Genomic DNA, 23,347 nt, shown 5'->3' on the forward strand with positions numbered 1-23,347 from the left:
AGGATTAGTTACTAGAGGGGTGCAGAATCCCACAGAGGCAGGGTGCAGTGGGAGAATAAATGCCAGAAACATCATTTTTCCTTATCTGAATTAGCTGCTGGACATTCATCACTGAGCAGACAATTGCAGAAGTCCAGCAATTTTAGTGTGATGGTAAATAAAAGCAGAGCAGCATGTTTTGGTCAAGGCCAGTTTGCTCTGCCTAACTTTGCATTCAATAATCTCAAGAGGAATAAAGCTGAGTGACCACATCAGGCCTTTGCACCAGCAGTGGAATTTGCAGCACCAAGAAACCACTAAAATCATCCAGCAAGTGACTTTGAGATACAGGCTGAAGCACAGCTTAGCAGTCAGGCTGTCCTTCTTACTGCCTCATTAATACCAATTTAAGCCTGCTAAAGAATAACTCAGATGTATGGAGACTAACCTTCCTTGCCATGTTGGGTGTGGGATGCATTTATATGAGGACCCCAGTATTTGTTAAAGGGCATATTCCTGAGCTTCCTTTTCTGAGAAAACGAGGAGGGGCTCCTGTTGTCCTAATACACAGCTGTACACACCTTTTCATTTTTCTTTGGTTTTTTCTTTTTTTTTACCCCCAGCTCCACTTTTGTCTAGACCTACCCTGAGCAGATTTTCTGCACTCTCCTTCTGACATTATAATCACATCATTAGCAGCAAAGATATTCAGTAATGGATTTACATGGAGGGGGCCTTTTCCCTTTTCTGTTCAGGCAGCGGATGGCTCCCTCCACTTCGGATGAAGTCTCATCTAAATCCCATTACTTACATTTAGATGGTAACATCTGCTCCATGTTACAGATGACAGATGAAGGTCCCTTGCCAGATGGCAGTCCAAGAAGGTTACAGTGGAACCTCAGCTCTGGATATCACCAAGCTAATACCTAAATTCTTGCTTTAAATCCTCCCTGCTTCACTGCTGGGTTTTGTTTGATATTTTCATTGCATTCCCTATAGCATGACCTTGTCATTTCTCTGGCATGAGCAAGATTGTCCTGAGGACAGGTCACCATTGCCCAGAGCACTGCAGATGTGAAGCAGGGATGCTCCAGGCCCAGCAAGTTCTGCTTAGTGCAGAATGGCAGGATGCACTGTATGAAACCAGGTCCTGCTGCATGGTCTGGCACTGCCCTTCTTGGGTGAGGAACCTTCACTGTGCCTCCCCGTCAGTCTCACAGCCACCTGCTGTGCCCGCAGTGGCTCTGCCCATGCTCCCCCTGCTCCTTCTCCAGCTGCTTCAGCTCGCCTCCCCACCCCAGGAGATCATTCACTTCCTTTCCTCATCCAGCCACCTGCAGCTATTCCCAACTTTGTTCTCAGTACCTTCCCTTGAAGGCACTTCTCTGCATGGGTTCCCCACCACTTTTCTCTTACAGTCCCTTTCCCAGGTAAACTTTTCAACTTGACTTGGAGATCCATCAGTTCTCCTTGGAGAGAACTCTCCATGCAAACACACTCTGCCTGCTCCCCTCTCCTGCCAGCTCCCTGCTCGCTCCCTGCTCACTCCCTGCTTCCTCTCTTTTACCTCCACTGCTGTTCACTTTTCACACATCTCTTCTACTCCCAGCACATCCCTTCTTCTGACTTTTTCCCCTTGGAGTTTTATTGTTGGGAATGGAAGTGAAAGTTATTCTCAAACCAAAAAGGCCATCACAATGCAAAGTAATACTAGACTGTACCCACCCACAACAAGAAATACCTAATCCCACTGGGGGTTGGGATGGCAAAGCAGAATTTTGAGCCAGTGCTTTTCTTCTATTTTTATTAGTGACGCTTCAGCAGGGAGCATGAGCTACAACATTTTATGCTTGTTATTGTAAAAAATTACATGTTGTTTTTGCTAAGGAAAGAACAGTGCTATAAAATAGCACATACAAGGCATTGAAAATACTAGGAAGCTGTCCCAAAAATAAAAGTTTTCATGCTTTTACTTATATTCTAGCAATTTCCCATCTCACATGTTCATGTCCCTGAATCATGTTGTTAACTGATACTTTTAAACATTGCAAAATGTTTAAGCTCTGTAAGGGGACTATACTTTTGCTAGATACCTGCTTTCCATTTGCAGGTGCTCATTGAAGGATAGCACACCACTGAAGTGAAAATGGATGTTAACTTTATTTCCCAGTGTTTCCCAGAATAGCTGATTGCTTTGCTACAGACACAGAAGCATAGGACAAGTGGCACGGTTATTTTATTCTTTAAACCCATTCTTTGAATGCTGCCTCATAAACCTCTTGCCTCATTCCCATATTTCCCCACAGAGGTCTCACTGTTTCCCTAGTAACAGAACAGGCTTTGAAATTTGTGAAAGTCTTAAAACAGTTGTCGCTGCATTATATTCAAATATCCCAGAGAGACCAGAGGGAGCACTCAATAGGAAAAACCATGGCATTCTTTCGGTTAGCACAGCTATGAAAATACAGCAGAAGAGGGTCTGCCATAAACCATTGTGAGACCCCAAGCAGAGTGCTGCATCCAGCTCTGGAGCCCCCAACATAAGACAGACACAGACCTCCTAGAGTGAGCCCACAGAGATGCTCAGAGGGCTGGAGCCCTTCTCCCGTGAAGACAGACGGAGAGAGCTGGGGTTGTTCAGCCTGGAAAAGAGAAAAGCTCCAGGGAGACCTTACAGCACCTTCCAGTACCCAAAGGGGGCTACAAAAAGCTGTTACGAGAGCAACTAGTGATAGGACAAGGGGGAGTGGCTTTAAATTGAAAGAGGGCAGGTTTGGATTAGATGTTAGGAAAAAATTCTTTACTGTGAGGGTGGTGAGGCACTGGCATAGGTTGCCCAGAGAAGCTGTGGATGCCACAACCCTGGAAGTGTCCATGGTTGGCTGGGACTTCCACAACCTGGTCCAGTGAAAATTGTCCCTACCCATGGCAGGGGGATTGGAACTGGATAATCTTCAAGGTCCCTTCCACCCCAAACCATTCCATGATAAATGTAATACAGTGCATCTCTGAGCTTTCTGCAACCAGCTTTATCTAATTTGAGGAGTGATATTCCCCACTCACAGACTAGAACTGTTCTTTCTAATGAGCTGCAATATCTGACGATCAAGATCAACCAGTTAACTACAGTAAATTCAAAACTAGCTCAATATATTTCTAGTGAGGGGACAAGAAACTGCTAGTTTGAAATACAACTTTATTTTTTTAATCAATATGCAATCTACAAAATGTTATTACAAGATTATCAGCATGATCTGTTTGTACTTATACTGACAAAAGACCCAAATAAAATTATAGTTTCCATTAGGAGTAACAGCACTGCTTCAGAGTTATCAAAATTATTGCTAAGAACTACTAACTGCAGCACTTAGTTACTGTGTTAAGTAACAAAAAGACAAATAAATGCAAAATAGAAGTATGGACACCAATACCGCAGCTAAGAAGTCTGCCAAGCAAATAAACACAACCAAAAGTAACATGTGAAAACGTGTGTTCAGACGTAAAATACTTTTGGACAACTAATACAGAATCTGAAGGAAATCAAAGCAAGGAGCATAAGGATGACAGTAGCTTGGTATCAATGGAGTGCATCATCATCCTCATTTCTCGAGAGCTGCTACCCAGGGGCAACAGAACCATTGTTCCCAATCACTGCAAAGCTTCAGCTGTGACATCCAGTAACACCTCTTTTCCTATCCTTTGTGCTCTCTTCTGGTTGGAATAAGCAGGCGTTTCAGGTTTCTTACTTACTAACATAAAAAATCATCTACAGACCATTACCACTAGTCCTTTCTTCTTCTTTTTTTTGCCTCTCTTTTATTCTTAGAGACTTTGATGCAGATCCCATTTTGTCAGTTAAAAGACTTCCATTGACTTCAATGGGTGTTTGAATCCAAAAACTACATCAAGTGCCATTTACCTGGAGTAATACAATTAGTATGAGAAAGATGAATGCAAAGATAAAGTTTGTCGGTTTCAGCAAGTGCAACCCTTTGTAAGTAAGGCAAACGCTATAAAAATAGTTGTTCTCATTGATTTCTGTTTTAAGTATAAAATATCCCAAAACCTGCTGGTCCTTTGTGAAGGAAACACAGATAATACCTAAATACTGCCCTGAAGTAAATGTTAGTGAAATGTCAGCATCTTAAGTGACCCAGACAGTTGGAAGCATTTCAGTAACTGCAGGCACTCGCTGGGGGAAGCAAGATCAGATACGTGTGAAACCCAGTTCCTCACATGATGTCAGTACCTCCTGGATTATTTAAAGCTCCAGTCCTTCTGCTAGCTGGACACTGAGCATCTTAACAGCTTATAGCAACTGTTCCTCATCTCCATTCCCCCCCCCAAAATTACAATTAGACTACTTGTAGACCAGATTCCTAAAGAATTCAGAGCCCATATGTTTACTCACTATCAGCTGCTGCAACATTCAAGGAAAATGTTAGCAATGAGTCTTAAAGTTAAGAGTTTACTCTTAAAGTTAAGAATATTTGTTTGGTAGGTTATGCTCAAGACAATGCAGAAGAAAGGGGAAGCCTGGGTGTTTCTGGTTTGACACGTCGCAAAAGAAGAGAAAGTTAGAATTCGATGGGGGGAAAAAGGTCAGACAACCCAAATTTTCGTTCATTAGACTGCAGCATATTTTTAAATATTCTGACATTAAGACATATAAACATCAGTGTGAGACTGAACAGGGCAATTATTCCACCTTAGGCTGCACTAATTGTCAAGTAATTGTCAAACCAAAAGCCACGTATTAAACAAAGTAACTTTCTTTCAGTGTAGCAGTATTTCTATGGAATTAATTCCCTGTGATCCTGATCCAATTCTGATTAAAGTGCATTGTGAGGCTTGCAAGCTTCAGATGAAAATCCAAGAGTTTGCAACACAGATAAAGCTGTAGCTTGACCTTTTTATGTTAATGAGTTCAGTAAGTCTGAATGAGCATTTGCACCATAACACCCTAATACAACTCTCTAGCAGGAATGGTGACTTGTAAGGTGGTCATTCATTATTTAAGCTACTTACTGCAAACAAGAGCTTGTACCTTGAAGGGTCAACACTACACAGGCTCCTTAAACACATCCTGAGACACAGCAGACACCTGAGAGCAGAAAAGCAGCCACTGCTTCTGCAGAACCTGCAACACCACTAGGTACCAATGTCCAGGAGGTGAGTGCTGTGAATGGAGATCCTAAGGTGAAAGAGAGGTGGAATGGATATATTCAGGTTCCTCCTTCTTAAGAACAGAAAGATAGCGGCCAGCTGGGCGAGACAGGCTTTGGAGAGCAACCACTGTTAATAGGTTTACTGAATTAGCTGTATTAATGCCAATCAAAACAAGTCAGCCTCAGACAAAAGAAACCACGGGTAATTGCAATGCATATTTTGCTTCCTCTACCTCACTGAGCAAAGAGGTTAATAAGTATTGGAGCTGTAGTACAACCGTGGCCTTCAGCAAACTGCAGAGGTTGCCATGTTGCCAAGTATAAACACTTTGCCCTGGTGCACACTGTACCCCTTGGTTCAGCTGAGCAGAATATAAACCAAAATTATTAATAAAACACACCAAACATGACTTGAAGGTGCTAATGGCTTCTCAAGTCAAAACACAGATGGAGGATGCAACAGCTGAGACATATTTGGATCACTACTACAGTCCAACGCTTGCTTAGATTTATAACAATATAATCTGCTAATAAAAGGGATATATAGAGAAGCCCAAATACCATAATAGTCTATTTGGGGTTTTGGCAATGCAATGCCCATAAAAAACCTGCCCTCAGGACTTACTATAGAATCTATTACCCATTTCATTCTCAGCTTCCGGATGGGGGGAAAAGTTTATTGTGATGAACTAGGTTCATATTATGGTCTTCTGTTTCCTCAGACTGGTAATTTTCTCTGTGTATATCCCACATATTTCTACTTTTGGGGAATAACATTTATCTGTATTTCTACACAGTGTTCATATAAACATTTACAAGCTCTACAAAATATAAAGTGAGGCAGTGCATTACTACATTTTTGTTCTCCAGTAATTTTTGTTTGAAGTAAGGATAATTTTAGGAAAACTGCAGCCAAAAAAAAAAAAAAGTATCACGAGCATTTTTTTCATTTATCATATTTTTTCAAACTTGGAATTACAGCCTGCAGAAAATGACAAGGGGGATAATGGCTGAAGGGAAGTATTAGAGCCTTTCCCTAAAGGCCAACTGTTTGTTGAAAACACAGTTAACACACTGACATTAGTGATTAGTAGCTCAGGCTGCCTGAATGAAGCATCACAGCTTCATGTCTCCTGTGACAGTCCATTCCTGCATTATTTCCCCATGGAAAATGCCTTTAGAGCCAGTAGCACAAAAACATCTCCCTTCCCAGGCATGTCTGAAAAGTTACTCAAAGCCACAGCTCCTGCAGTTTCCATACCAACATCTGGAACTTGCATCCTAAAGGAGACACCGGGCAAACAGCAGCAACCAGTCTTTTCTCCAGCTTGTGGGGGAAAACTTCTGCTGTAAATTCTCAAAGCCCCATCAGATGAAATAGGCCTGGACTGATTTACACTCTGAGAATCCACCCCTTATCTCACTTGCTACAGTAGTGAAAAAGAACTGTCTAATGCTGGCACAGAAACTTCAATCACATCTGCCATATGGTTTTTTTGCCCAACAGATTACTTAGAGTGAACCTATAAAGTGCTGAGGAGGAAACAGTTGCAGCCATGGAAAAATAAAGAATATTATTGCAGAGGACCCTTTTTCCCAACGAAATCACCCAGTTTCCAACTCATTAATTAAGGCTCTTGTTGAGAATATTATTTGGACTTGTTCTGTTCACGTACTTCAAGGAGCACTGAAACAGGAGGGACTTTAGTTTTCAAACAGCACTAAAAAATTTAATTGGTCCTGCTGGACCTTACACAGGTGCTGGTCTGCACATACACACTCTGGCAGCTTTTATTACCGAATATTATGTGTCCAAGTGACATGAACCCTTTGATCAGTGCCATTAGGTTTCAATATGGAGTATGAGATCATTCCCAAGTTAAAGCTACACAACAGGAAAATAATATATTAGAATCAGTCAATGAAGTGCTCACATCCTGCAGCTCTGACAAGGAGACCTCATTCATCCCAGGACTCCCATAACAGGAAGTTTACTTGAATGCAGGCCAGTCAAATGAGTACTGATTTGCAGACTCAAACCCTTAAGCACTAAAAAAAAATTCAATGACCATGTTTACCCTAGACTAGGTCACCACGCTTCTTCTAACAATAGAATTTCCTATGTAAATTGATTCCTACTAATATCCTATAATGGTGCCTCCTGTCCTCTTTCATTGCATTAGGCAGTTGCCAGCCTTATCTGGGTCTTCTCCATCAAGCCTAATCCACTTCTTTTCAATTTCAACCTGTAGGCAGAAAACAAAAAGCAGCAGGTAGAATTAGCAAATAACTGGACATTGAAAGTGTGAATAGCAGCAATGGCATGGAAAAAGCTTTGACACAAAATCAAAATATTTCCAGACCAAACAGATTTCAAAACCACTACTCCCAAAAATAGCTCAACTGAGGAAAAACAAAGCTGTATTCACAGTCCTATTTTTCATACTCATCTTTGATCAGACAAGGAATTATTATTTAATGATTCTTTTGCTCCAAGTCATTATCAAAAGTATGTGCAAGATGTGTTTAGAATACAAAGCACATTTGCTTTTCAAATACTGTATTGGGGAGCAGGGAGGGAGAAGAGGAGGAAAACATGGAAAGCATAGCCCTGAGAATACCTGGCAATTGTAAAAAGCTTTCTGAACCACGTGTTTCTGGGGCTGCAGATCACTCTCTATGCCCAGGGACTTCACTTCTGTTCCTGAGGCACAGGTATCATGAACAACAAATTGGACAGTAGCAAATGGATACCAGTCAGATGGTATCTCCTGGTCTGACCCGAGTTCCAGTTTGTAAGACAGGCTGTGTGGATGATCCAAACCTTGGAAAAGAAAAAGAAAACCACCACACCATTAGTGAATTACCTTTTCTTTGTTTACAGTGTAAGGCTCATCTCCTAGCGAGAGAGTACAGCTTTACCTTTTATAAACAGAGCTGTTGTTATGATACAAGATTATTCTATCTATAAGCTTTTGCTACTTGGGCATAGGGTAGCCTCTTATTTATTTTTTGTCTGCTTCAGCACATTTTTCACAGTCAATTTTACAAATCAGTTTACACAAGATTTACCAGATCCTTTCAGCTTCTCATTGAGAGAAAAATATTACAAACTTAGTGCTTTGTTGCTAAATTCAGACTATTTGATGGAATCTCAGTTTTCCCTTAAAAATGCATTTCTTACTCTTACAGAAAAATAAAAGCTGGAAGGTCCCAGTGTGGCCAAGGCAGAGATATTGCCTTGCATCCAATAACCCCCTTTCCAGAGCTGTCTGCTGTAGAAATTTTACTGCAGTGCTTATTTCAAGTACTACAGCTATCTTGTGTACCACCATTTATTACAGTATGTCCACGGCAGGGAGATAAAGGTGCAGCTCAGAGTGCTGCTCAAACAAGATACATCCCACCTGCCAGGATAAGGGCTACCTGGAGTCCCTATCTAGCTTGGAAAAGAACATACCCCGTTTCTGCCAAAAAAAAAGTATTGCTAAAGTAACTGTGATGTTATAAAGCAGAGTCATGAAGGATTTGTGCAGCATATTCTGAATTACTTTAATCATCCTAGGGATGATCCCAAGGATCACTTGCTTTAGCATTTCTTACATGGGACAATGATAAGGACAGGCACTTCTCCTGGAACAGCAAGGTGAAAGCCCGCTTCCCAAAGCAACTGGAGTCAGCAGACTCACCATGTGTGTGAAATCAGGATAATACAATTTAATATAATGAAAAGAATCCTCTCCAAATTCTTCAGGGCAAAACGAAGCAATTCTGCATTTCTCCTTCTCTCCAGGATTTTAATCATCAGCATAGACAACTATGTTTTGGCTGCAGGCAGGGGGAAAAAAAAAAAAAAAAGCAGAGAAAGGATTGCCTGTGTTTTGTCAAAGGCAAGCCTGGCAGAGTATATTTGGTTTTCATCCATTACACTGAATGGAATCTCAAAGTTCAGGAAAAAATGTCCCATTTTTTATGCACTGGCTTTCTCCAGTGACAGGAATCAATTTCGTATCAGAACGAAGGAAATACTGAAGATGGAGTTAACATAAACTGAGCTTTATCCATCCCATGGGAAAAATCATGGTAATATTCCACATCCACAGGCTCACAGGCATTTTGTATGGCAAAAATAAATAAAAAAGCTGCATCTCCATTGCCCCTAGGAGCCTTGGGCTGGGTGCCTGTCTGTGCTGCAGGTTTTGCCTGTAACATTACACACACCTCTGGGCACACCTCAGGAGAGGGTCCTGCAAGGCACTGGAGCACAAAGGCCCTCAATCTGCGAGGAGTGCCATGCCAGGGGCATGCAGCGTGTGGCTGAAGTCTCAGGACAGTAACACAAAACACAGAGACCAGTAAAACTGCAACATAAGGGATTTTATTATGGAAATAGAGGAGGGAACAAAGTCAGAAATAAGGATTACAGCCACCTGCCAACGTCTTGAGAATGAAGCTGCAGCATGGAACAAGTGTGAGGAGGAGATGGTGTTTCATCACTCATGCACCCAGGGACAGGCAGATCTCTGCATCTCTGTGATGTGAGCCTTGTCCATGACCTGCTGCTGGTCACCTCTTGCTGTGTCCAAGCACATTTCTCCTGCACTAATACTCTCTTGGTCCACAGTCCCTCTTCCAGACTGCCTGGACATGGTGGAATGAGCCTTTGTTGATGCAGGCCTCTCCATCCTTGAATCCTCCATCATCCCAGCAACAGGACACCACAAGGAACATCCTCTTCCAGAGCCACACTGCAAGATGTCATCCCATCCGAACTGTGGTCCTTTTGGCTCCCAGAACCTGCTCCCATCTCCCATGGTGATGCCAGGATGCAGCTTGGCAACACACTCATTTGACCTGGTCTTTGTGCTGTTTGCTGGGTTGGGCTGCACAGGCTGAGCAGTGTCAGCCACAAGTGAAGCATCCTGGGAAGGACAGCAGGAATTGCAGCACCATGGCATGTCTTGGCCAGGAAAAAGGCACACTCTGCCTCTGGGGCTGTGGTTAATCAAGGATCTCAGGAAAAATGGTTTGTTGCTTGTAGTTCATTTGTGGTAGAAGGCAACCGGCATAGATCTAAAGGCTTTTGGAGGTCAAATTCACAATCTTCCTGGGGTTTTTTTTTGGGGGGGAGGCCTATGAAGAAACAAACAGCAATGGGAATTGTCTAGTAAATTATTTTGTCTTCTGAGAAATGGAATCCAGAAGTAATCATTGCTTGGAATTTTCCTGGGCAGATGTCAGATGGTAAGTGTTGGATAATAGATGTCCACTTGAGTCCAGGCATAAATGGGCCATACCTCTTGGTCCGCTGCTGAAGGTTTTCCTGCCAGACATGGTATAGTTGTGATTCTAGGACCATCTAGCCTTCAAAGAAACTTCTGGGTTTATATTCCAGCTGACCCACACCCATGAGGTGGTCTTGGTGTTGGGATGGAGTGAATTCTGGGGTGCTTCCTTTTCCTTAGGTTGCAACCTGCAATGGCAGAGACAGTAAGTTTGGGATTTGTATAAGGCTACTGCCTTGGGTCCTCTGGAGCAGCTTCCATTGGACCTTTTTGCCTATTCCTAAAACACAGGGTTCCCCCCAGCCCATCTGTCTCTTGTACCAACACCAAGGTCAGAAGGAGGTACTCACCCCTTCACTTGTGGAGTTCTTCTGCCACTGCTGGGCTGTGCTGGGAGAGTAGAGCAATTTCTTCCCATTGGCTGTCAGATGACAAAGTGACTGACCAGCATTTTGGAAGACCGTGAATATCACCTTAGTTTTCACCTAAAACTGAGCAGTTCTTGTCATCTCTGCTCCATGAAGCCACTGCTTCCCAGGCCTTGTGTTACACTGGAGTTAGAAGAAGAGAGGCTGTGTGTAGAAGATCCTTTTGCAAAAGAAACTGAAAAAGGCAGGTGTTGGCCAGAAGGAGGGAAAAGGTGGTGCTGTAGAAAGACAGGTGGGTTGGAGCAGGCACAGTGTACTAAGGTGACATATTCAGAGCCCTGACATTTTCAAGATGACATTTTCAAGCCCAGCTATCCAGAATGTGGCCCATCAGGCACCATGGAGACATGACCACCTGGACTGATGAAATCAAACCTGAAAGGCAACCAGATAATTTGGGGACATAACTGAGCTTTTACTATCTGACTTATGAGACAGAAACCCTGCAGTTTAGGTGTCTATGCAACTTGTTAAGACTTCAGTGAATTGAGAGATTTTAGTCTGATTTTTAATCTGAAAATCTGGTTCTTGTTTCCTAAAAGCATTCCAAATTCTTGCTCTTTCTCCAAAGAATACCAACAAAAAAGCCAGAACAAACAAAAGATCAGTAAAATTATGAAAGTAGATTCCAAATATAATTTAGCATTCATATAGCATTTCAAAAGCAATTAATAATCTAACTTTGCACTTATTAACACTGTTTAGACCTATTTCACCTGTGTAAGTAGCATTCAAGCAACCTTGATCTGAGAAACACTCATGAAGCAAAGCAATTAAAGCCAAAATAATGTACTGGTTATCTTAGCTATGTAATAATTCTATTTTTGCCAAAATAGGTCCAGTTCTAAAACTCTTATTTTGAACATGAAAACATACACAATTACTAAGAACAGATTTACATTAGGGTTGTTAGAAGTTAATAACTCCTGCAGCTATGTCTAAATGGGTACGTTTGTCCAACCTGCTGGGAGAAGTGCATAGGAAATAGAAGAGTGGGACAGAACCACCACCAAGCAGCAGTTCACAGTGGTGCCAGTGCCAGAAGAAGGTGGCTGGGCACGGATGGAGCCCACCTGAAAAAGTCATGGCTTTGAGTTTCCACCCAGGCAGTTTAGAGAATAAGAAAAGCAGCATCTGGTGGTTGCTGGGAAACACATCACCTCCCACAGCAGAGTCCATGCACAGATGCTAAAGGCAGTAACAGGACTGCCAGCAGCCATAAGCTCCCCTAGCTCCAATTTGCTGTGTCATTAGCCCCTGCTTCCTCAGTGTGGCTGCATGATGCAGAATGAAAGAAGAAATAATCAGCTGAAGTACTGTTGCTTTACACAACGGCTCAAGGTGTCCTAGCAGGAAGCACCACAGGGCTCAAATTTACACAGCAAGTGATTAAAGCACAGCAGTTTGCAGTCTAGTCTCTCCCCTGCTCCCTGGGAACTCCCTGGGAAGCAGCTGACACAGCTTCTCCACTGCAAAGTCTGGCCCCAGTACTGCGCTAAAATCGTAACATGTTTTGTGTTTCCTTACACGAAGCCCCAGTTTCACAAACATAGACTCAATTTGCAGAAATTTCACTGGATCAGCCCTTCAAAGCCTATTGCTTTTTCCCTTTTCTTTCTTTTTTATTTTTTTGTAAATAATGCTAAAATTCAGACTCCAAACTCAACATTCATATATCTGAATAGGCACAGGCAGCTTTTATTAGTCTGGTGTTGCTTGCAGCTCTTACTGACTTCATTTGGCCAGCACTTTTCCAAGAAAACACTTTAGTAGAATCTAGTGGATATTAACATATTTCAATGTCTATAAATGGAGCCACAATATAACTGTAGGCAACACTTCCTTCTCCCTTCCTTTTTTATTTTTTTTTTAAGAAGCCTTGGACAGAGGCTTTTTGAAAGCAAAATCCTCAGCATATTTTTCTGCCTGCGGTAAACACATTATGAAAGTTTACATATTTCTATTAGTTTGACTGTCTCCAGACTTTTGGCATGCCTTGGGACAGCTCTATTTTTAAACTCTTAACTGTGTACAGAGCACTTGATAAAGAGGTTTAAAATTTGACTGGGCAGTATTACTACCAAAACGTTTTTTCAAATGCACGAACATTTCACAGAGACAAATGATTCTGCAGATCTCAGCTAGAGAAATTATTCAAATGTCAAAAGTTTAAGCTACTGGTAGAAAATAATGTAAAGCTGTGGAATGCCTCAAAAAAAAAAACCCAATTCTTACTTTCAAATAAATTAAATCTGAAGTTAATTTTGCACATCAAATCTTCATGTGAAAGAACTGCAGGGAATTTGGACGGCTTATAATCTTCCTTAAAATTGCCTAAACTGCTGACTTGATTTTACAGAAGCAAACCTACATTAAATAGCAAAGAATACTAAAAACACTCCTGTAAGCCTTGGGAAAACACATGGATCACAGCAACATGGTGCAAATCTCTGAAACCTGGAGCACAGGACAGGAATTTTGAAGACCCGAAGAATCTCCTTCTGCCTTCTAGTTCTCCTACATCTATCTCTCCATCAACTCCTCTGCCCTCCCTGTCCGTTTTCCAGTCTCCGCAGCCCATGCCCTTATCTTCCCTCCCTCTGTCATCATCCTTCCCCCACCATTAGTCCTGGCTTAGTAGTAGAATACCTGAAACCAGGACTTAGGAAGATAAAATCTTTTCTGGACATTTTAAAGAGGCAGCTAGCCCAGACAGGATAATATAAGACTAAGACAATCCATATGTTAGTAACACACACTTACTCCCTTTTTAAAAGTACAGATTTTACAGATATTTTACATGAAATACAAAAAAAGACAGGTGCCCTTGTCTTACACAGATCCCCAAAGCCTCAGGTACACGTAATGCAAAGGATCAAGCAAAGGATCAAATGCCTTCACTCTACAAAACTCGAAGCAGGATACTGTATTCCTCAAGAATTGTTATGCCTTTAGGAAAGTACCATGTCTTTAGAAAGGTACTGGTAAAATGACTAAAAACTGGAAATTTAAACCCAAATATTTATATTTTTCTTTTTCAAAAAGTCAAATTTTCTCCTTTAAATTAAGGTAAATTAACTACTTCCATGTGTTCAATTAAAAACATAGCTGCTTTTGCTGCAATACAAGTTTTCAGTGAGGTACCACCACCAGAAAGAAATGGGAATAAAGTGGGAGGCATTTTTTGTCAGTGCAGTTTTTGCCATGAATGTACAATCTCAATGCACAAACCCATGAAAGAGGTAATAGCAATCAGCCTTTGCAAAAGCACAGTTGCCTTCCTACAGCAAATTTAACCACAGCACCTTCTAGTTCTGTATCATACCTACCATTTCTTAAGTGATGCTAGAAAGCCAAGACACAGCAGTGACAACACCACCTTTCCTATTAGCTGTGTGATGTTGTGATACCATTTTACCAACCAACTTCTGCTTCCCATCCCACCCATTGCCCAGCTGGTACACAGGAAGCATAAACCCTTCCCCCATCAGCCTTACTACTACAGACTTGAGGTTTACTCAGAATGATCAGCTCCACTTCCATGATACTGCACACTTGAAATGACTGACAGTACATCTGCCTCCATCAAATAAATTAGGAAAACATCGTTTTAAAAAAAATCTGTAAGTCCGCAATCTCTTTTCCTAAAAGATTACTCCAGCTTCTACCAACAACATCCCACAGATAAATCCCAAACCATGACAGCTGATGGAGGTACACAAGCATAAACCCAGTGGAGACACACACCCAAGTCCATCACTTTATAGCACAGATTATTTACTTGAATTTTTATCTGGAAGCCTGTCAATCTTCCACACCACGGCCCTGTAGGCACTCTCGTATTTTGCTGTTCCAACCGAGACTTGGATTACAGGATCAGATTCAACCTCATGCAAAGCCCCAAGGCATGCTCTCCTATTCATTTTTGCTTTTAGGGACTTTTGCCTTTGGAGGTTCATGGTCCAAAGTGCTTTGATCCACTGTGTGGGAACAGGAAAGCGTATCATAACATTTTCACAGTATTTCGCAGAGGGTGAACGTGTCAGGATCTGAGCAGTTGAAGACATGTTTATGAAAGCCTGAAGTTCAATGTAAGCCCCCTGAACCACCACTGCAGCCTTCACAGAAAAGGGAAGGTCTTGCCCGCTGTAGCGTGTCCTGAAACGCATCAGTTCCAGCCTGCAGGCATCCAGGGGTGTAAACTTAATAATCCGTGATTGCTCAAACTCCTGCTTTTTCACACAGTTATGGAAATGGCAGTCGAGAATATCGATCCACTTCCTCTCCTGCTCCTTCTGAAAGTAACGCTCGTCCCTCTTCTGGAGCTCCAGGTCGTTCAGGGTTAGAAAACACTCAGCACCACCGTTCACAAAACACAGGCAGTAAATGTGTGTGATGACTGCACTTTCTACGAGTTTTCCTTCTGCCTTAGTGACTTTCCCCCAAAAGTTATCCACTATCTCCAGAGTCATTTCCTGCTCTTCATAATTCCTCTTTTGTCTGGAAACAGTAGGAAGTTTCATGAGCTCCTCCTCGACTGTCACGAGGAAATCGGTGAAGTCGTTATAATCTGTGGTGCCCAGCTTTAACATCTGCTCCACCTCCGGCTCATGGATCACCTCTACTTTGGGATGGTACCTCCTCTTCTCCGTGTAAGACACGCACTCGATCTTCACAGTGTGGATTTTTCCTGAGACATTGTAGCTCTCCAGTTTGGGTTCGGACAGCTTGCACTGCGGCTGCAGCTGGAATTCCTTGAAAGGTTTCTCCAGGCCCTTTTCGTAATACATCTGCAACACCCCTCCAGCCAGGACACTCAGGTAAATAGGGCCCCACTGCCGAGATGACATCATGTTCTTCTTTTCAGGAATCCTCAGCATGAACGGCCACCCATCTGATTTCCGGCTCCTGAAAAGGCTGCGTGGGATGGTGGGGGAGAGCTTGTGCCACGCATGGGTGCTGGAGATGGGTGGGTTTTCCACAGCCTCACAGTTGTCAGCTTGCAGATGTTCAAGCCTCTCACAGATGTAACTGAAGGAGCCCTGGTTAAGGCTCTTCTGATCTTGACAAGTTTCTTTGTCTCTAGGATGACACCCGCTCCTGTCGAGCACTTTGTCCTTCCTGTGCATGCTAACATTAGCTGGCAACGTGCTAAGGGAGCACCCTTCCTTCCAAAAAGGACTGGAAAAAGCACAGTCACTGTGGAAGTACGGGAAGTGTCCTGGAGCCAGCTCCTCAGAGCTTCCTGGTGGGTTAGGGCTTCCTTCATCTGCTGATTTGGAGACCAAAGCCTTAACTGGATGGTCATTAGGTGAGGGGTTCAAAGGAAGGTTGCTTGGTTTCTGTGAGGCTAGGGATGAGCAAATCCCGGGGGATGGAGGAGGGTTAACATTTGTTGGCCATTCAGGGATGGGATAAAGCATGTGAACCCCAGACTTTGGAAAGCACAGGTTTCCCGGGTAGTCTCTGGTAGGTGTAGTAAGTGGAGAGTTGCTGGGGGGTCCAGGACTTAGGTAGAAATCAACTACAGGAGATGAGAGTGGAGTGCTGCCTGTAGAGGATGACCTACTTGAAGACTCATGAACACTGGACAAGTTGAGCTTAAGACCATTTGCTTTGCAACTACTCTGATTATCAACCAACTTCTGAGGTGACTGGAAGAGTGGCTCGTCATCAAAGGTGACCCAGTTTGCTGGATTTGGGGAACACATCTTGTGGGAGAAACTTGAGGCACTTGCACACGGATCACCTGCAAGCCATCTATGAAGAAACAACAAACATGATTCAAATCAAACTCAAATCACACAAAGCTCAAATCTGCAAGCAGTTCACAAATCCAGTGTATTTTGTTTTACACATATAATCTGAGACAGCTGTGTAGAAACAGATAAACAAACTGCCCATGAATCCCCACAGCTCTCACAGGTTGGGGATTGAAGGGAGTTCTAAGCTCTATGAGCTGTTCAGAGCATCTGATGTACAGACCCTCTCAATCAGAGAAAGCAGAATGCCCCACAGCAGTACAGCACTGCTTGAATAATACTTTGAGCTTCAAACTATACAACATAATACTATATAGCTTATGCATCATTTGGAATATGGACAGAGATTTTCCATACTGGGCATCTGCTCCTGGTGAGGTTTCCCCTCCTTCCCCCACCAAACAAAATAGCATTTTACTAAGAATGGTGTAGCTGTTTCCAAAAATAGAATCAGGAGGGGGAGAGGGGATTATTTTTTTGATGACAAGCTGTAGCAACTCAGTGCTGACGGCAAAGGTACACATGCTGCTGCCATCAGGGCAAAAACCTGGATGCCTGCCAGACCTGTGCAGGAATCTCTTCACATCAGTTCTTTCAACACAGGCTTATGCTCTTGGAGACTGGACATGTTACAAGGAAGCGCTGGGAAGGCATTAAAGTTATAAACAAGAAATTAACCCTAAGGATGAGCAGTACCTTCCTGCTAGAGAGCAGACTGCAAGCCTCCACTGCAGACAAAATGCTGACGAAACACAAGTCAAGGCCAAGTAACAACACTCACATCTGCCAAGCACTGAACTGGCTGGTGGCCTGGAAAAAGGACAGGTCTTTAAACCAATTAATAAACTACACTTCATCAAACAAAGTGTCTTTGGTAAAGGGCTCAGCTGGATGTCCTCAGAGCAGGACTGCAAGCAGTAAATCATTAATCTTGCCTTCATGGTTCTGAATTGTGCACTGAAATTAAACACTCATTGCATCCTTATGCAGGGCGTGTTGTCCCCAAAGTTCTTCCTCCCCACTGCTCCTGCCTGATGAGGGAGCAAGCAAAAAAATTGCCAATGCCTGAGGAGGAATTGAGTACAATGAAACACCAGGGGGTACATATAAACATCGCTCATTTGATAGAAAGTTACTCTTGTTCTGTCAGAACACATTCACATTTGCCTGAAAGCACAAGGAAGGCAGAGTTCATATAGACAAAAACCACCTGCATGTACATTACTCCATTAATTAAGATCAGCTAATGATGACTTAGAGCTCTTGCCCTTCGTGCACAGACAGCCACAGTCAGGCTGTTTAATTGCTACAGAATCACATAACCATAAAAGCCATTCTTTATCTGTAACATTCAGAGAACAGTTCACTTCTAGACATGCCACAGTTCAGCCAAGTGAAATCTTGTGCTACAAGTCTTTATTTTTACCATTTCTCCATTATTTCTGGGGCAGTTTGTAGCTGGTAAGAAAGTGCCATAAACCGTGGCACAGCCTGCTTACTCTGAGGCTGAGCAACTGAGAGCTGGCAACGGAGGAGGACTCTGGTCCTTCATTAGTTTTTGAACTCTCGACCTTTTTGCTCAGAAAATATTTGCACTATGCTAGTTATTTTATAAGCACCACTTAGAGAAAGAGAGAGAGAAAAGGAGCAAACAAGTACAAATTACTGTCATAGCTCAGACACACACAACTACCAGTGTATCCTTCACCCACACAATCACTTAATCATAATAAAGTGCAGCAATGGAAAGAAAAATCACAGCTATTTGCTCTCTGACTTGGTCATCATGTTTTCCTCCCATATCACACCCTTCTCCTCCTCTCCCTCTGGTTGCCACCATGGCTCTTTCAGCATTAATTATTTCTAGAGATGAAGTTTTGAAGTTTTCAGCCCTTTTTTCAAAGCCTCACTTGTTAAGAGCAGCTAATGGGATGCTAACTCGGGACGTGGCCTTTTCGTGGAACAGCCAGGACACTGAGGCAGCCTGGTAGACAAGAGAACATAAGGAAACAGCCTCAAAGGCTGCCATTAAAAACTCCTCTGGCATTTACAAGAGATAAGGGACAGCCAGAGAGAGACGTGGATGGGAGAGAAGCCTTTCTCTGTGGAGGGGCTCTGGGGATGATGCCACAACCCTCCAGTGCAGCCACAGCCATGCTCAAGGGGCAAATCACACAACACTGAGATACACCAGTGGAAAAGAAATCATAAAATCGGGTGTTTACAATAAAGAACACATTTGCAGGCTGTTTCCCTTTCTTGTTAGAAAGGGAGGTTTTCAGCATCCTTTATTATTCCCAGATGTCTGGGGGTTTTTTCCCCCTAACGTCTGTTACTATTCACTTTTTTAAATGCCATGCTGCAGGTTATTTGGCAGGTTTTTTTCCTGTGACAAAACAAAAAGGTGTTTGAACTCCACCTGCCAAACATTTAACTTCAGTCAGTAAGTGTCAATGAAGGAAACTGCTTTCCCAGATGGAGCCCTCCTCTGCAGTCACAATACCCTCAGTGTACCTGTCAGAGGCTGCAGCTTTCTCCTCTTGTCACTGTTGCAGTTACGTGGGAGTTTTTTAAAAGAAAAAAAAGATGCTGATGATAACAAAAACACATGCAAGAAGTGTTGAAATAGATAGTGGTCTCCCTACTGTTACCCACTGATCCCCAAAACTGACCACTAGGATTGGAGAAAAAAATAAGCCCAAACAGATTTTTACAAGCTGCTTTTATAAAGTCATGCTAATAAAGGGAAACACACCCTCTTGTGTGTTCAGGATAGCACCACTCATCTAGCATTGAAAAAAAATAATAAGATCAGTCTAATGCTGCTTTACCTCACTTGTTCTCTGATTCTTTTACATCTGTACAATGCAATAAAGTAATGCTTTCAAGTTCTATTTTGTCCTAAACCGTGCTCCAAATTCCTTCTTAAGAACTGGGACATTTTTCCTCGAAATTGAAATAAATTCAGGCTTCAAGATGGATGTGTTTTTTCTCCAAAAGGCAAAGGTCCCCCACGGGACCCACATGAATGTAACCCAAATGCTTTGGGTAAAAGGAAAATGATACAAGATACCATTGATCACACACATGTTATGTGGCCTGTAACATTTAAATTACAAGCACGTGTGGTATCTTGTTCAGATATGAGGCAGGAAATACCATTTTTAGGATATTGAAACTGCCAATAAATAAAGCTGGCTGAAATAACAGTTGATCCTAGATGCAATAATCCCAGTGAACCCAAAAGTTGCAACTCATTTCAATTCATCCTCTTCTGCCTGAAAACAATCTTCCCATCTATCAGATTAACGCAGTCCCTCAGCATTTAATGAACAGTAGTTGCAGCTTAATTTCTTCATTTTAATACCTTGAAGATGGAAGAAAGAGAAATGCTATTCTATTATTAAGAGATTTCATAGGCTGTAGCTATCACTGGTTCCTCTGTTGCATCAGAAATCTGCAGCAAAAATACAGCTCAACTTTTGTGCCTTGCTGGGGGATATTGTTACCTCTTCCTACACTGAACACTAATAATAACTCCCTACTCACTCTAAGGTGTAACTCAAGGTATTGGCATTGGTACTTTTAATCCAGATGCACCTGGGTCCTCAGCAAGCTGAGGGTGCTGACATGTCCTCAGCAATGTCCCCACCATGCTGACAGCACAGCCTTCTGTCACCTCCTTCACAGCAGCAGCACTGAAGCTGCACAGGGCACAACTGAACCCCTTGCACATCTCACTCTCAGGGGTCTCCCCTAAAATTTGGCACCAGTTAAAACCCTCAAGCACATCCCCTTCTGTTCAAACACAAAGGTCCTCTTTTAAAATATTGGAGGAGCACAGGGTCAGCTAATGAGGAATATCAGGAAACACCTCCCTTCTGCAAAGCATAAAGCAAGTAAATGCAGTGTTTAATAGACAGTGCTCACACTCCCAACACACAGAAAAGCATAATTCTATAAATACATTCCTTATTGCCTCTCTAGCTCCAGAGGCCATCGTGGCTTCAGAACTGTTGAGCTACACATCCTCTGAACAAATTCTCTTTTTAACACCCAAGCACGTACCTTATGTGTGCCACTTGTTCAGTGGGGTTTTATTGGGTAAACGCCAGCCTCATTACTTGCTCCAAGCTCAAAAAAAACCCCAGATTTATCTACACACAGTGTGACAAAAGAGTTAAATAATCCCTTCCAAATAAGCTGAGCTCTTCACATGAGCTGCTCTGTTTGTGGACAGTGCCTGGTCATTTTATTTCCACCCTTCCAGAAAAACTATGGACCCCATACACAGCTACACATCAATTTTATTTCCAGGAGCAAGGCTGTCTGTTGCATACAGGCCACATAGAAATTTAATGCAAAGCTCTGCATCCTGTGCACGCTGTGGTGAAGCTGTCCCATAACCACATCATCTGAGTTGTTACTGTTCCTGGTACAAACACCCAGACAATTCTTCAAGCATTTTGCCACAGAGTGTAGTAGGGAAGTACAAATTCTCTAAGTTTAAGCAATAAAGCACATATGGTATATAAAATGCCCGAAATGTTCCTAAGCTCTTGTGATATCCAAGTAAAACACGGCAGATTTATCTCTGAGTTTTACAGCCATATTCTTTGTGTCACTGTTTTGGTTATTACTTAACTACAAAAAAACATGAAGCACAACTTCTACATAAAATACTCCTTGATTTATGATGATTCACCTCAAATTTTACTTTGCTACTACATGTGGCTGCACTTCTATTTAACTCTGCTTTTTCTATCCTAGATACACATAAAATAATTTATCCAGTCTATACTTCTGAAAGAAACATAAGCAAAGGCCACAGCTGATGAGAAATACTAATTTCTTGGCATTTTCTTGTATTTGGGATATGGATTAAGCCTCCGACTGCATTACTCATTTTATAAAACAAGGAACTGGTGTAATAGTCAAAAATAACGCCAACTTCAAAGTGCAATGTGACCTTTTATTTACACTGCTCGCTCTCTGGGGCATAGGCACAGCTGGGAGAAGTTCAGAGCTTGCAGCTAATCTGTTTAATTTGGAATTCCTTACTCTCAGCCCTGAGAGTTGGAGGAATTAAAGCTTTCAGCTTTTGACAGTGTGCACGTCCCCAGAGCAAAGGCAGGCCCAGCTCTTGCACACACTTGTTGCTTGTTCCTGCCTCGGTCACAGGGGGGTTACAAATCAGGTGGTTGGTACTTGCAAAAATCGAGAAAATTGACATTTTTAAGGGCATCAACACAACACATCACAGTTCCCAAGCAGAGACAACACTTACTTTCCTCGATAGGGAAAAGGGTTGGGCAGAGGCTGAAATGCTCTCCCCTAGTGAGGATGATGTCACAGGGTTTGGGGTGAGGGGGACTCCCCACCACAAGGTCAGGGACTGATGGTGACAGCACTGCTGGTCCCTGCACACCAGGGGAGCATCCAGAGCACAGCCCAGCAGGGCTCCTACAGGCACAGCACGATGGAGGCCTGAGGAAATTCCAGCTCCTCTGCCTCTCAGAGTCACGCCTCATGCTTTACAGGCTGTGAGCAGATACAAGATTCACACAGGAGGAAAAACCTATGGGAAGCTCCCAAATGGAAAATGAAAGAAAAGCAGCCAGATTCACATCTCTGGTAACCATTCAAGCCTGCTCAGCTGCAGCTGAAATGGGTCTTCCCCAAAGAAGTAGCTCCTCTTGCTGACAACGGGAGGAGGTTGGAGGATGGAGGCCTTCCAGTTTATGTGAAAATTTAGCACAGCTACTCCAAACAACTCCCATCTTTGCCACGAATAATCACTCGAATATGCACTGTAAAAATCTTTTCGTGTCCAGATCCATTCTGGGAGACATTCCCTAACACTCAGATGTGAAGTCATTCCAAAGCTGCCTCGAAAAGACAACAAAACATCATGCATGACTGGTCTTGTGTGTAACACCATCAGCTTCAACCACTCTTCCCATACACAGTGAGCTGTGATTCCCACACCCTCCCTCACCCCTCTCCAGCACTCACATCACCACGGGTGAGTCACATCAGCCTTGTCCTTCACTATTTTCTTAGTGGGGAATGAAAATCAAGGCAGAAAAGCCTAGAGACATTTTAGTGGAAGTGTCTGTATGACTTTATGGAGACAAACCAAAGGTATTTCCTACAGGAACTGAGAGATTTTTTCAAATCACAGCCAAACAGCCACCTGGGATCTACACTGCCATTCCTCTAAGGGATTTTTTCCAGAGCTTGTTATCAGGAACATAACTTTCAGAATGGGATAACATAAACTAAATAGAATAAACTAAAAATAATAATTAAAAAATTTAAAAATAAATAAATAAAATAGAGATCCCATTTAAGTGTCATTGGGAAAGATACTGGAATGGAGACCTGAAGCTGCAAAAAGCAGCAGAGGTCCTCTTACCCCACAGGCCACCTCTCTCACCTGAGGGGAACTATGAGGTTACTTGCAGCAGGTCCTGCACTACCTGCTGTGACTCAGCCCATACACAGACATTACAGAACACATGAACCAGCAAATATAACAGCATGGACAAAGAAGTCAGGCAAAAATCAGCCTCCAGCTACGAAACATCCAAGGATCACAGGCTTGCAACAAGCACTTTCTAACATAAAAACCAGTTTTCCCGATCCACAGCTACATGTAACTATTTTGTTTCAGGAAGATGCAATAACATCTTACACCACACCACGAACTCTGCATAATTCTG

General features: G+C 42.6%; 1 protein-coding gene across 5 annotated transcripts in view; it reads right to left on the reverse strand.

Moving 5' to 3' along the window:
* STON1 (stonin 1) overlaps positions 1–23,347 on the reverse strand; it is a 42,437-nt gene that overhangs the window by 15,086 nt on the left and 4,004 nt on the right. For 3 of the 5 annotated variants that reach the window (XM_048297233.1, XM_048297235.1, XM_048297231.1), the window contains exons 2-4: positions 14,642–16,620; positions 7,769–7,971; positions 3,159–7,393 (exon numbers count right to left, since the gene is read on the reverse strand). In XM_048297233.1, the coding sequence (XP_048153190.1) occupies positions 7,319–7,393; positions 7,769–7,971; positions 14,642–16,571 (2,208 nt within the window). In that variant the 5' untranslated portion in view covers positions 16,572–16,620 and the 3' untranslated portion in view covers positions 3,159–7,318. Of the gene's footprint in view, positions 1–3,158; positions 7,394–7,768; positions 7,972–14,641; positions 16,621–17,318; positions 17,418–23,347 lie in introns of those variants that run through there. The other 2 variants (XM_048297234.1, XM_048297236.1) reach the window with 2 other exon arrangements.

The sequence above is a fragment of the Corvus hawaiiensis genome, chromosome 3 (assembly GCF_020740725.1).
Source record: "Corvus hawaiiensis isolate bCorHaw1 chromosome 3, bCorHaw1.pri.cur, whole genome shotgun sequence".
Taxonomy (NCBI): domain Eukaryota; kingdom Metazoa; phylum Chordata; class Aves; order Passeriformes; family Corvidae; genus Corvus; species Corvus hawaiiensis.